Below are 15,651 nucleotides of genomic sequence, written 5' to 3'. Positions count from 1 at the left end.
CCGATCCATCTCGAAAAATGTTAAAAATGGTAAGTTATGGTTTTACACAAACAAACACACACCAAGTCAATGGATGGATTCTCGATTGGTGTCGATCAGCCCCAATGGGTTGTCGATTGATCTTTATGTGTTCTTGATTGGTCTCGATAGGTTCTCGATTCTTCTCAATAAATATGAAAGTGATAGTGTAGGTTGTTACACACAATAAATAATAAATGAGTTGATAGGTTTTCGATGGAAAATGAAGGTGGTAGGTTATGGTTTAACACATATAAACACATACCAAGTCAATTAATGGATTCTCGACCATTGTTCTCGATCGGTCTCGGTCTCGATGGGTTCTTGATCAGTCTCGATGGGTGTTGGGTTACGATGATGAAGAATGTGGTTCCTTATGACGTTGAAGAAAGTGATGTCGAGTTACGAACTTATGGTGTCAATTTGTTGTACTCACTTCAATGTACATAAATATTCATAATGAATATAACACATATATATTGTTTCATGTAAAAAACGGTTAAATCGAAAAAAAATTATATTGAGATGGATGTCATATTGAAGAGTATGAAATTCTCGTTTTTTTTATGTAATTTGTTTGAAATATTAATAATTTTTAAGATAATCTATCATAAATTTTTTAGAAGGTAAAATTTTTTTAATTAAAAAATAAAATAAAAAGTCAAAAAAGGTAGGCATGGATTGAAACGTAGGGGGTGTTTGGTTCACATAATGAAATTTGATGGAATTGGAATCCATCAAAGGAATTTGACTTTGAAAGAATTGGAATGGAATTTGACCACGCGTTTGGTTGGTAGGAATTAGAATGAAATCTCTCAATAGAATTGGAGCAATCGTCCCACCTATCGCCTCACCCACACCCTACAACCACCATGTCACAATTGTCGTTGTCACAACTATCATCCTGCCCCACCCCTATCCAAACCCTACCCCACCACCCCAACCCCGCCCTTGCTCCAAGGTGGTGGTGGTAGTGGGGCTAGAGTGGGGCAGTGGGTGGCAGGGTGGTAGCTATGATGATTACAGTGGTAGGATGGTGGTGTACTGTTGGGTTGGAGTAGGGTAAGGTGGGGCAGGGGTGGGCGGCGGGGCGGGACGATGGGTGGGTAGATGGGGGGTGCTAGTTTGTGATGATGATAGTGCTGGCCCTGGGAGTGGGTGGGTATGACGACAACAATAGTGACATGGTGTTTAGTGGTGGGTTGGGTTGGGGTGGGGTGGGGTGCGGGTGAGCGGAGGTTGTGAAGGCGACAATAGTAGTGTGGAGGTGGGGGGTTAGGTTAGGTGCGGGGTGGGTGGCGGGACGGGGCGGTGGAGATGGGTGGCAGCTGTGACGACGACAATAGTGAGATGGTAGCCAAGTGGGTGGGTATGACGGAGAAAGTAGTGGCATGGTGGTTAGTGGTGAATTGGGGTAGGGTGGGGGTGAGTGGCAGTTGTGACAATGACAATAATGGTGTGGTGGTGGGGGTTAGGTTAGGGCATGACAGTAACAGTTGTAGCATGGTCGTAGTAGGGATGCATAGGGAGTGACCGGAGGTGGGTGAATGTGATGACAACAGTAGTGGTGTGGGTAAGGTGGGTGGGTGGCGGCGATAATAGTGGTGTGGTGGTGGTGGTGGTGGTGGTGGGTTAGGGGTGGGGCATGACGAACAATAGTAGCATGGTCGTGGTAGGTGGTGATGGAATTCAATTCATTCCATTATGCCAAAGAATGATGAATTCATTAATTTGTGGAATTAATGGAATTTGAAGGATTTCATCCATTTCAAGAAATGAACCAAACAAAGGAATTGAATTTGGTCAAAGGAATTTGTCATTCCAATTCCATCAAATTCCGCAAACCAAACAGCCCCAAATGCCTTTTTTACCTCTAATCACCTAAAATTAATAATTTTAATTAAAAATTATATTCAATACGAGTTGTTGGATCAAATAAAATGGACAGTTGAAATCAGTCCTCACGTTCACATTGAAAATTAAGTTTGTGATTGAACTTTTCTCTACATACATAACCCACCCTACTAGGAATTTTTTAGAGAGAGATTCAAAAGGATTATCCTACCATTGAGAAAATCATTACCCTCATGATTTCTTGAATCCTACACATGGAGAAGATGATTGAGAAATAGGTTTAAATGGTTTGAAAATGAACATCATCATACAAATTGCAATTATATGATTTAAGACCATCTACAAATCTTATTGCACAAGATACCAACCATTAACGGTAATGGGATGTGGATTTCTCCGATACGATTACCACGTCTACAACTTTCATCGTACGATGTATAAATATTTTATCGCATGATATACAAGTCATCGTACCATGCTATGGACTTGAACCATAAGTAGTCTTAAACCTCATACATACATAAGTTCTCGAAGCCCATGTATTCTTGTTGTTCAATTTTCCCGATCATGTTTGAGATTCCAACTCCACCTGTTAAACAAACAGATCGATGTGTGATATAAAAATGTGACATATTTTAAGTAACATTTCTTCTCATGTCATGTAAATAGAAACATATTTTAAGTAACATTTGTGGATTTTTATATTCATTTCTTCTCATGTCATGTAAGTAGAAACATATTTTAAGTAACATTTGTGGGTTTTTATATTCATTTCTTCTCGTGTCATGCAAAATAAAAACGTGAAATTGGCAATCCAAACTTGTCTACTCACCTAATAAGATTGCACTAACAAATATGGTGAATGCGAGGATGAATATGATGAGTGATGCCCGTCCCAATAGGATAATCAGCTTTCTTACGACATGTTGCCCGATGAAAGCAGCAATTGTGGCCACAACAAGAAAGTGCAAAGCTGTGAAAGTACAACCAAGATTTAAAGAGATGGTTATCTGTGCTACCTCCATTTCAGAGGCGGATACTGAAAAATTTTCAAGTGGGCCACAGAGTAATTAGCATAACATAGAATGAAACAAAAATTAATTATAAAAAGTATAGTTTCATTAAAAAATAACAAACAAGTTGTTTTTTGCAACATCCAAGTGGTTTTTCGTAACTTACAATGGCACATATCAGATCATAGCAGATGCACCTTTAACACTTCCGTATATTAAATTCCACTAGGTCAGAAAGGGCCTTCGGCCTAGCGGTATCCGGGTTATCATTAGAACCCAGCCTTCTACCCTCCTACACCCTACTCAGTGTGGAATTTACCGGACTAGTTTGGTTTGATTTGGTTTTTTCTGAAGTTTTAGGGGCCCGTTTATCAACACTTATTGCATAAGCACTTCCCAGTTAAGAGTCACCACCCTCATTTACCATACCGTATAAAATTGTTGGTAAATACCATCATCTATGACAACATCAGTAAGTGCTGAACCGGTAAGCATCACCATCCTCACTTACCTGAGTAAGATTTTTGGTCAGCTAAATGGTACCATAAGCTGTTGATAAACACCATCATAAAACCAGGTAAGTGTCTCTTACCCGGTAAGTGGCAGTTAATGTTTAGTAACCTAGTAAGGGGCAGTAACTGTTTAGTAAACAGCCTTTTAGTTTCATAATCCTTCCCACACGAAAATATGAAACATGAAAAGAGAGTCCTCCATAAGCTAATAGTAAATGATGAGTAGTGGTTGGACTCGATAAAATTTGGTTTATCCTTATTTAGGTCTATAATGTGGAGAATTCAACCAAGAATTCTCTTTTTTCATCCTCAATTGAACTATTTATTCTAAATTCATTAATTCACTACTTCAATCGCAAAGTTATTTGATAAAATGGAAGGTGTAGTTACCATAAGGAACGGGGAAACGTCTCAGAAGGTAATACTCTACAACAGACATAGACGACGAGAATAGCATAGCGAAGGTCGCAGTGGCACTTGAAACCTGCAGAAGTTTATCGATGAACATTGAGACTCATATAAAATATTACTCAGCTTTGAAAGGGTTGCGTAGGGAAGTCATTCACTTCCCGAGGGAAAAACTACGCTATCAAGTGGTACCAAAATAGACTATTGACAATGCCTTTATTTCAGCATCATGGGACGGACCCATATGTTCCATCTGGAGGTCGGATCTTGGGGGTAAGATGTAAGTAGAATTGATCTCTTTCCCTAAAAGTAGAGTGGCTTTTTCCTTGAAAACCCCTGGCTTGTGATTTTTTTGCCATCATTTGTATATGCCATTTGTACACTGCCAAAACCCAGGCATCACCACTTACTGGTGACTCGCAGTGATTTACCTCCCCATGATGCCCGTGGGACCGATGCTCCAAAAGGTGGCATGTACCCTTTAAATATGGAAAAGCTATTGAATTTCAAAGTGCATGGTAAAACAGAAACAGACCTGTGGAGGAACTCCAAGCTCCAAAAAGAGTGGACCCATGATGAAACCTCCACCTAAACCAAGTAGGCCACCAACTAGACCAGCCAGAATGCCGCAAGAGCAATACGACACCAATTGGCCTACTCGAAGGTTGGTGCCTGAATCTCCCTTGGATGATATTTTTCTATATCCCTTGTACAGACTAACTGCCTCATACCCGGATACCCCAAAAGAAATAGGAATCTTTATGGTCAAGAAAAAACAAAGTCAATGTGGATTCCCCATATCATAGTTTCAAGATTTGATCAAAAAAATTGCATTAGATGCACAGACGTTGAGATTTGTAGGTATATATACCTGCAGCAAATTCAGCACCCAATACCATATTGAACAAGTAAAGGTATAATTCTGTCACCAAATCAATAGACAAAGTTAAGAGAAACTGAAAGACTTGTTGCATATGATATCAAGAAAACTAGTAATTAAGAACCTTTGCAATCTGCAGGACAAGGAAGGAGACCCAAACAAGGAGAAGAAGCCCAAGTTCCTCCCAATAAACATTCTCAAAGATTGTGATCTGAGATTTTTAGCATTAAGCATGTTAAGAACTGAAGAATAAATAGAAGTGGGTTCTTCACATGAGGCAATGATCTCACCTCTTGTTCCAATGATTTTTCAGGATTCCCATCACCAGGAAGAAGTTTGTATTCTATATCGGCACCACTTCCTGACAGCATAGATATGAAACTGGTTCTATTAGCTAAAAAAAAAACTAGATTGTAATCAAGATGTCCTTCTTGGAGCTGGATTAAAAAGGATGAGTACCCACCATTGGTCTTCAAGCGTTTGGTAGCCTCCTGAAATTATAAAATAAACAAACATATATCAACAAATTAAGTGATTTATGTTTAATATGTTTGTTTTAAACAAGTTTTCAGTATGATAATGATTAATTTGCATTCGATGGAACCCACAGTCCGAATGCTAGTTGGACACAGTTAACTTCTTGAAACGCGTTGTTGGATTTCTTATTTGGTAATGATTAATTTGCCTTCATGGAGGATTCTTGATAGGTACAACAGTATCTAGATCTAGAAACTTTTGAGTTTACAAGAAGCTTTTTGGTTCTGCTGCAAAGGACCTAAAACTCCTCTAAATATCAAAAGATTCTAAGAGTCGCTACAACAAAATCGGGTTTATACTTTATAGGACTCCTATAGTGTTTAAGTATCCTAATAGAGTGCTTTATAGGACTTAAGATTATAAAGTGTCCTATCTAAAAGTTTTACAATAAGGTTATAGGAGTCCTATAAACTTAATTTTGTTGTAGTGAGTATTCAAAACTGAAGGCTTCTGTAGAAAACTAATGGAAATCAAGGTGCATTCCTTGGAGATTTTGTTGACAAAATTCTGTAAACCCCGACTCTTAATTACCTTTTTCATTATCGTTTCTTTTTTCCATGTTTCAACGCCTTTGCAGAAGGCTTTGGTGGAGGTGCCTGCAGTAGGTTTGTGATTCATATATGAAATTAATAATGTCATTTAATCAGTAGCAACCATGCATCAAAGGAAGAAATTAACAGAAAGATATACCTATGAAGAGAACAATTAGCAAAACTGTGACCATCCAATCAGAGAAAATGACATTGAATGTAACTCCAATACTAATTCCTAGCATTAGCATTGGTTGGATAAGCAGTGCCAAATCGTAGTCGATGATGGGCATATCAAGTGTTGGGTGCCTTAGCATAAGATTGTAGTAAACAGCTGAGCCTGCTGCCCCCATTATCATACCTGCAAAACATAATCATAAACAACCCATCTTTTTTGTTCATAAACTTAGTACTTGCTCCATTCCATCAAAAAATTTAATTATCGTCCCATTTGGTTAGCATAGCTTATAAGCTAGTTTTTTGAAAAACTAACAAAATTGAGTTTATAGGATGCCAAAAGTATTGTCTTAATAGATTACTTTATGTGACTTAACTTTATACGACCAAACATTTGTATGACCTATCTAAAAGTGTTGTAATAATTTTATAGGACACTTTTAGACGTTTTAACAAACTTTTTAGGACACTTTTGAAAAAAATTTGTCTTATTAGCCTTTTTATAGGATTTTTTAAGAAGTGTTTTATAAACACGTCTTTTTATAGGACACTTGTTATATAATACACTTTTTTAAGTGTTCCATATATAAACCCACTAATAGGACACTTTTCGGTTAAAAAAGTGGCCTAAAAAACTTTTTAAACGTCAAAAAATGTCATATAAACTTATTACAACACATTTTGATAGGAGACCCAAATGTTGGGTCCTATAAACTTAATTAAGTCCTATAAAGTAGTCTATTAGAACACTTAGTCATTTTCTGTGTTCTCTAAACCCGTTTTTGTTGTAGTGCTACTTCAAGTGACATTCCAACAAGCTCCAAAAGGGTTTTATTTACTTTTACCAATTATGGCAGTTTTATTTTTCCAATTAACTTTTCAACATGTTCTTTTTGATCATCTTATATCAGCTGGTTTGCCAAACATAGTCTATATATATGTGTTTGATTATTTGTAAATTTTCCAGCAAGGAAGGGAAAACAGTCTATTTTATGAAGGCACAGTATGTCAACTATAGCTGTAATGCCATGAAAACAAAAGCTAAACTCGCATGTGAAAAAGATAAAATCAATGTATGAAGCAATGGTTCTCTTACATTTGGAAATAGCAGTTGCAGATTTAGGATCAAATCCGATAATAAGGGTAAGCATGGGAACAAATATACCACCACCTCCAACTCCGCCAACACTCCCAAATGCTGCTCCACAGAACCCAACGACGCTACCCACAACAATTTTCCACCCAAATTCCATTTCCTGTACATGAACGTTCTTCTTAAACTTCTCATCCTTGAAATCATCAGCAGTTCATTCTTGAAAGCATAAGCAGTTGATTTGGTAAGCCATAAGCCAGCCTATTGCTTATTTGAGCTTTTTTTCACCTTTTTCCAATTAAGACTCCTCAATTTTGATCGTAAATGACCAAAACCCTAACATTTTAGTTCATTTTACATTGTTATCAACTATTTTTTTTACCAAACATGACTAGTTTATCAGATGTATTACAATAGTTAGTGGTGTGGTTCTTTTGGGGTGTACCCAAGTTGTTGATCTTGATCTGCAGGGGAGAACAAGACAGGGGCAACTTTGATCGCTAATGAGAGTGAGAGAGACACATTCTCAATCCACAAGATTGGGATAAAATTCGAGGTCAAAAACGTATCATATTCTCCCTTAAACATTTCAATTTCTCACTTTGGAAACAAGAAAATGGCCAAAATCGACAACGGAAATGAACAGTTTGATAAAACCAATACTCTTAGGAAGTGAAATTTTGCAATTCGATGCTAAAACTTACCAGCAATTGATGAAGTTTAACAAATTAAATGAATAAGAGCTACAAAAACTTACAGGCCAAACATGCTCGTAACCCGATCCATTTGTTTGAAACAAGTAGTAAGCCATCTTTAAAAAGTAACCCGACCCGAATTCATCACCAACACCATCACCATCTCCTGCTGCTGAAGAAACTTCTGTCATCACGCTTTGTTCCCACGAAGCTAACACCAAGCTCAACATCATCATCATCATCCCCAATTTCATGATACACCATTTATTAGCTTGAATTCTAGCCATTTTATACAATTAATAATCTAGGCAAGAAATTGAAGTTCACATACACACACACTTGCTTGCAATTTCATGCGGATTGCAACCCAGAAAAGTAGAGAGAGAAAGCTGATAAAGTTTGCATGTTGACGGTTGCAGTGGCTTTGATAAATATTTATAAATTGCATGAACGTACGAAACATTAATAAATAAATTGCACCTTTGGTCCTTATACTTTGATTGTTTCTTTTGTTTTGATCCCTAAAACTCACTACTTATATCAGTGCTGTATATTTCGTGTTTTAAAACTCAAAACTAGAGGGAGTAATTAAAGGTGTGATTCAATATAACTATTATATATATATATATATATATATATATATATAGATGAATGTTCAAACGAGAACATCTTCATTTTACGAGAACGCAAGAGGCGAGAACACCTATATATATCATGTGTGATAATATGCATGAGGGGACCCTATGATGTGCGGACGACGTGTTCTACGACCTAGGTGTCGCGAAAGATTGTCTGCATCTATGATTTAGCATCACATGATGGTCTTGATGGATTATAGTATCATATCAACAACACTCTTATCACATGTGATAGTACTTGTGAGGGAGCTTAATGGTATAAGGGCGACTTGGCCCGCAACCAATATCGCATCGAAAATCGCTCACGTCAATGAATTAGTATCACATTGTATCATATGCGATGGAATAATAGTATCACATGTGATTGTGTATAGTAAAAGGGTGTTCCCGCGTTCTCGTAAATGAAGATGTTCTCGTTTGAACTATTCTATATATATATATATATATATATATGGGTGGGTTCAAATAAAAACCACTCAATTTCACAAGATTAACAATTTCATGAAAAAATTTCATAAAATTAACGACAGATGAGAGTAGTTTTTACTGTTTTTACAAATTGGAGTGGTTTTCATATATATATATATATATATATATATATATATATAAGTGTAGGATCGTGTTAGGAGTGTAAGAAGTGATTAGGATCTTTCATCACTTTTAATTTCAAACCCACCCATGAATAGCATTTGATACGGGGATTGATATGTTGCATCTTGGTACGTCTCATCTCGTTGTATCTCATCCTATAATATGCATCCAATGACGAAGATCTCTTCTTATACTTCTCACCTGAACTCTCATTCTCACCAGAGGTTATAGTGGGATGAGTTTCGGTAAGAATGGAAGTTATGGTGAGAATGGTAAGAAATGATCAACACTAATGAAATGCATCAAAATGAATCGAATCAATTCCCATATCAAACCCAATTCACAGAGTGGGGTGGTAATGTTTTTTGATTGGATGCGAATGAATGAAAAAATCTATGTTAAATTTTTTTTCTTTATTTCTGTTGCGATTAAAAGTGATTAAGGAGTCCAGATCACATCTTACGTTTCTCATCTTAACTCATATTCCCATACGATCATTCGTAAGAGGTTATATGGGTTGTGGGTTTTATATTTATTTTATAATGTTTACTGTTTAATTTTGTATCCAGTCTTGATATTTCTAAGTCTACAATATTATGTTACTATTATTAGTTGTATATTCATGCAATACAGCAAGATGGAGGATTTTTTTTAAATGTATCTTCATTCAAAAAGAAAATCAGAATTTTTTATGTTTAAATGCATATCATTTAAGTTTATGTCACTCAAATTATTTATTCAGCATATAAAAAAAATTATCTTAACTTATATGGACACTTAATCCAAATAATTTAATAAATAATCTCTTAATTAATGTTTGGTTTATTGGAATCAGGTGAAATGTGATAGAATTGAAAAGGTCATCTCTAACTAGAGGCGGCCAAAAATCGGTCTTGGACTGGGTCCAAATCGGTCTTAGTCCCGATCCCAAATTGTTCTCTCGTAATGATCCCGGTTCCGACCCAATATGAAGGATCGGTTAAAATGTATGAGGCCCAGTTATGAGAACCGGTCCCAGTCCCGGGCCTGGGCTCAAATTGGTCCCACTTATTTTTTTTAATTTGTTTAAAATTGATTTTTAACATATAAAAAATATTTTTTGAAGAATTTTGTCAATCAAATACACTAACGAATACGTTTTTATTATAATTGGTCAATCAAATATACTAAAAGAATAAGTTTTTGTTATAAAGAATTTGGTCAATCAAATACTTTAAAATATTTAATTAAATGAACTAAATACATTTAAAATTAAATTTAAAAATATACTTAAAAATACATTTTAAATTAAAAGTTAGGATGGTCCTAGGTCGAGCCCTTAACCTATCCCATACCGGTCTCGGGCCGAGCCTTGTTTTCGGTGAAATATTATAACCGGTCCCAGACCACCAGTCTCAGTCTCAAACCCGTTCCAATCGGTCCCATAAATATACACACACACATATATACACATATACATATATATATATATACACACACATATATACATATGCATATATACGTGTATATATATATATATATATGTTTTTTTGTGTGTGTGTATATAGAGGATCTTCTCTTGAGAATCCATAAAATTGTGATTTTTTATATGATTTTTTTTTTTCATCTAAGACTAAGATTTAGAATATTAATTAAAATATATTTGTTTCACAACGTGTTTGTTTTACGTAAAAAAGTTTCACATTATGAATTAAATACATATGAAGTAAAAACATATTGTAAAACAAATATTAATTAATACATTAAATGCTAACATTAGATAAAAAAAATCATGTAAAACAATACCTTAAAATTAAAATTCTGACACTTATCACATTATATTGAGTTCTCATTTGATTACTTACGTCGCTCTTTATATAGGCACCTTCATTTAAAAACACATACAATTGTAATAACATTAGGTACGACGCATCATGTGGCTATTTCAAAATGGATTAAAAAAATATAACCCACTAATTTTTTTTCTTTTTAGCAATATAACTACAAATATAGTTTTTATTATAAGTTATTTGAAATTCTGGTTATTTGATAAACATAATTACACATTCAAATTAAATATTTTAAGAAATTAATTAAAATAGTCATTTTTATCGGTTGGTTTCACTTCTTAGTCATTTTTTATAAGGTTTATCAAAAATAGGTCTAAGTTTGCAATTTTAAAGTTGTTTACGAACTTGGGTGAAAAATGTAAAAAATATGTAGACCTAGGTGAAGAATGTAATTTTTTTTGGGACAAGGATAAAAAGTGTAAATTTTTTTGTCTTTTAGCTTGGTCTGCAATTGTGGACGTCCGTTTTTTGCGGACCTATGACTATTTTAGTAAACTTGGAGAGAAAATAGCGAAGATGTGGAACCAACCCTAAAAAATGATTATTTAAATGAATTTCCATTATTTTTTTATAGTTTTTTAATTTCTATTATTGAGTACCCAATTATAATTAATGATGAGTGATGATTTTTATTTTGGTAAATAGTTATATCAAGATCCGTATGTTCGAATGTGAAATTTGATGTGTTTTTTGAAAATACGCTTCCTGAAAAGATGTTTTTCAAAGTAATATTTTTTAAATTTGTCTTTTTGGGAATACATTTGATGAAAACAATTAAATAGAAATATATTTTCGCTTTCTCCCTTCATTTATAGAAAGAGAGAGAGTTTGTTTCAAATGCAACCCATTATATTTGTACAATCAATTTAATTAATAAATTGAAATATTTGTAAAAACGACGAGTGTTCATTTATTATGATTTAAATATTTATGAAAGATGAATAAGGTTCATTAATTATGATTAATACTTTATATTATGAAACAATCAAAACTTCTATGAAATTACATATTCATCAAATTAAATGGACGATTGAGATTGAGTTGTATTGGTTGTATAATAACTCTCTCTCTCTCTATACATATATATATATATATATATAATAAATTATAAACTTAAATTTTAAAATATTATATATTAATAAATCATATCCAATAATTTACAAATTGTTTTGGATATTTTACTTGAACACTTTATAATGTAAGCATTTAAAGATATCGAATATTGATGATACATTTCCTATCATGTAAAAGTAGTTACCAAGCAATGACATACAAATATATAAATATTAAAAACGGAAAAATTTTAAAAAATCCAATAATTTTTTTTTGTTTTGAACGAAAAAATCATTAAACTTTTTTATTTTCAATGATCAAGTCCATAAACTATTTTTCTGAATGAAAAAACCATTAACTTTCACACATTGATTGATTAAGGTTCTGAATTTAAAAAAATAAAAATAAATCATCAAGCTTTTATTTGTTGGTTAATGTAACTTTTTTTAAGTTAATTTTTTTTGAAGTATATAATATTTATATACGGCAAATGCAACAAATAAACTCACACACTCTTCTCACCTATGGTGAGGTTTGAACCTCTGACCTCCTAGAAGGCCAAAAGCTACGATACCGCTAGGCCAAAGGCCCTTTGGTGAGTTAAAATGATGTAGGTAACCAATTTTAAAAAATGTGACAGTTCAGTTATTAAACAAATGTTCAATGACATAATCAATCAAATGAGAGAGTTTAATGGTTTTTCATTCAAAAAGAAAGAGTTTAATGGTTTTTTAATTTAAAAATATAGTTTAAAGACTTAATCATTTAAAATGGGAAAGTTTAATGGTTTTTTCATTCAAAAAAATAGTTAGAGGATTTAATCATTCAAAATGAGATAGTTCGTTGGGTATTTTTAAACTTTTCCCTATTAAAAAAAACGTTAATTAAACCATCTAATTTTTTTTAAAAATAAGAATTAAATATCTAAAAAAACGTTATAAAACTCTTACTAGACAAGACTCTTGGTACTTGTCTTGCTCACTTACCGGACAAGACTCTTTAGTTCATAAAAACGACATGATATGCAGTAATTTACCTGGTAAATGTTTACCGTGGTAAGAGTCGTCTCTCTCACTTACCGGACAAGACTTATGGTACTTGTCTTGCTCTTATCGAGTAAGATTCTTGGTCCTTACTATATTCATCCGGTGAGATAATATTACTTGGTAAGCGCTTACTCAGATTAAGAGTTTGGTAAACGGTCCCTTAATTTAATTTAATGATGATTTTTATAATATAATAATAATTAAAATAACTTAATTATTATTATTTAATTATTACGTATTGCCATGTTAAAAACACACAAGGAGGCATGCAGGAAAAATTCATAGGAGTTTTTTTATTGAAAACAAACAAAAAAGGAAGCTTCTTGGAAACACAAACGCCTCGCTATAAGAACCTTCTATGAAGCCCGCTATTAAATAGATCTAAAATTTGGATGTTATGAAATTTATGAGGGAGTAAATCTAAAGGGGTGTTTGGGATTTGGTTATTTGAAATAACTTATGTTTTTTTTATAAAAGTATTTATCAACTTATTATAAGTTAGAATGGTTTAACTTTTTTAAATACTTCTTATTACTGATTTGGCACCGATATAAACTGTTTATCCAAACACTCAAAAGTGTTTATTATCGATGTTACACTGAAATAAGTCAACAAGTTATTCTTATAAACAATCTCAAACACCCCCTAAGTTTTTCTTTCTTTTTATTTGGGTTAATTAAGTTTTTTTTAATGAAAACCCATTAAACTGATTCATTTTAAAAATTTAAGTAATTGAATATTGTTTTTAAATAAATAAACTATCGAACTCACAAAAATTGGTTACCCTACATTTTTGTAAAGAAAAAAAAAACTACATGTAACCGGCTAGAAATGTTTTAAAGTAAAACAATAATGTAAATAAGTTTAGCTGTTCCTAAACCCTACTCCCTAAGCCCTTTGCACCCAACGACATCGGTCCCTGTCGTTACCTCTCGCCTCATTCTCATCCATTTTGCACATCATATATCACCTTCATTGTCACTATCGTCTATTATCGTCGTTTTTCATACCTTCGATCTATTTATCTTTTGATATTTTTTTGTCTGATTCCTATTTTTTACAATAATTTAATGAAGTACATATAAACAAATCAAAAAAAGAGGGAAAATTAAAAACCAAAAAACCGATAAAAAGAGAAAGATCGATGGCAGGGGGCAACAGTAGTGATGGACAGTGATAGAGAGCGGACTACAATGGGGCAATGATGGGTGGCAAGGGGGAGCAATGATGTTGAGTGAGAGGGGCTCGTATGACGTAGGTTTGGATAACGGTAAAACTGATTTAGTTTTTTTCACTTTAAAACCTTCCTAGCCGGTTATATGTAGCTTTCTTGAGTTAAAATGATATATATAACTAATTTTTGAAAATTCGATAGTTTATTTATTAATTTTTTTTAAGGATTTAATCATTCAAAATAAAAAGTCCAGTGGCTTCGTTTAAAAAATTAGGTACTTAATAATTCAAAACAAAAAAATTTGTTGGGTTTTTTTGAACTTTTTCCTTTGTTAAAAGTTTGTTAGCCAAATCTCTTATATTGAAATGTAGAAGAATTGTAAAGAAATATTTGAATTTTTTTTCTATGTGGTAGATCTCTTATAAGAGCATGTTTGGTAATTGCTGAATGGTTTGTTACAAAATGATTAAGTGGTCAGAATGATTAAGAGGCTTTCATGATATAGTGTAAAATGAAATATAATTATTCGGTAATTATTTACAATGGAATTAGGGTGTTGAATGGTTAAGGGAGACTCATGATACAAAATCATTTAGAGGGTTTTAGAACCATTAAGAGACATATTTTTTTTTGTGAAACAAGGTTTACCTTTTAGCGATTTAGAGGCTGCCTCTTAATGAAACTATTAAGAGGTAAACAAACAACCACTAAGTCTAATAAGAGATCTTGAGAGCCTCTAATGATGTTAGTCCCATTTCTGATGTAAAAGTATTGTAAACAAAAGTTGAATATTTTCTAAGTATTGTGTAAGTTTTTATATGTCGACGACACGTGTCACATAGTAATATTGCAAAGAAGTGTGTAACCCTATAGAGTCACACACAAATAATACATATGTTTCGATATGGTTATTGGATAACCAGAAACCTAAATAATATCATGTTGATTATTAAATAGTAGTATGTGTTAAAAGTGTAATTATGATAATTACAGGATTTTATATGTAAATGTATTTACATATAATGTTATCTATACTATCTTATAAAACATTTGACTAAAACTCTTAAAACTCTTAAAATTCTTAAAACTCTTAAAAACTCTTAAACCCGTTCATCCATAAACGATTTCATTCCTATCCGATTTCATCCCATTTGTGAATTCGTGTAACTAACTGCAGATAAACACAATCAAATACATGATAAACATCTCATTTTAAATATAAAAAATCTAAAATATAATTAGAATAATCATTAAATTCTAACAGAATATTTGATTATTATCTTTATAATATTAAACCAAAAATAAAATTTTTTATTATTAAACTTAAATTAAATTATACATAAAAATATATATTCTATATTATAAATCATTTGACAAAAACTCTTAAAAACCACTTTTATGCGTAAAGTAGTGTTTATTAATGCATATTACTTAAAACTCAAAATTACAAGTAGATTGTGCGTAGGTACAACTTATTAAATCTCTATATCTGAATTCGTGTAACTAACTGTAGATAAACACAATCAAATATAGGATAAACATCTCATTTTGAATATAAAAAATCTAAAATATAATTAGGATAATCATTGAGTTCTAACAGAAT

The 15,651-nt window shown here is 32.9% G+C and overlaps 1 protein-coding gene across 1 annotated transcript; it reads right to left on the bottom strand.

Annotated features, from left to right (window-relative positions):
* Positions 1–2,375: 2,375 nt before the first annotated feature.
* Positions 2,376–7,950, bottom strand: LOC112522241 (sulfite exporter TauE/SafE family protein 3-like). Its single transcript, XM_025131348.1, has 12 exons — positions 7,780–7,950; positions 7,026–7,185; positions 5,913–6,113; positions 5,754–5,818; positions 5,149–5,176; positions 4,976–5,046; positions 4,810–4,896; positions 4,677–4,727; positions 4,341–4,562; positions 3,788–3,881; positions 2,705–2,845; positions 2,376–2,461 (listed from the first exon to the last, which is right to left on the bottom strand). Exons 1-12 carry the CDS (start codon positions 7,948–7,950, stop codon positions 2,376–2,378), a joined length of 1,377 nt encoding a protein of 458 aa, XP_024987116.1.
* Positions 7,951–15,651: the final 7,701 nt, after the last annotated feature.

This window comes from Cynara cardunculus (assembly GCF_001531365.2).
Source record: "Cynara cardunculus var. scolymus isolate 2C chromosome LG 11, CcrdV1, whole genome shotgun sequence".
Lineage (NCBI taxonomy): Eukaryota > Viridiplantae > Streptophyta > Magnoliopsida > Asterales > Asteraceae > Cynara > Cynara cardunculus.
Note: the sequence above shows the minus strand (reverse complement) of the source record. Positions and strands in the feature narration are given on the sequence as shown.

Excerpts from the sequence above, each read along its gene's own strand:
- LOC112522241 (XM_025131348.1), bottom strand. The coding sequence starts at position 7,950 with ATGATGTTGAGCTTGGTGTTAGCTTCGTGGGAACAAAGCGTGATGACA. Across the intron at positions 5,177-5,753 it reads AAGAAACGATAATGAAAAAG|GAGGCTACCAAACGCTTGAA; the intron begins GTAATTAAGAGT and ends TTATAATTTCAG. Across the intron at positions 2,846-3,787 it reads ACGTTTCCCCGTTCCTTATG|CTTTGCACTTTCTTGTTGTG; the intron begins GTAACTACACCT and ends GTACTTTCACAG.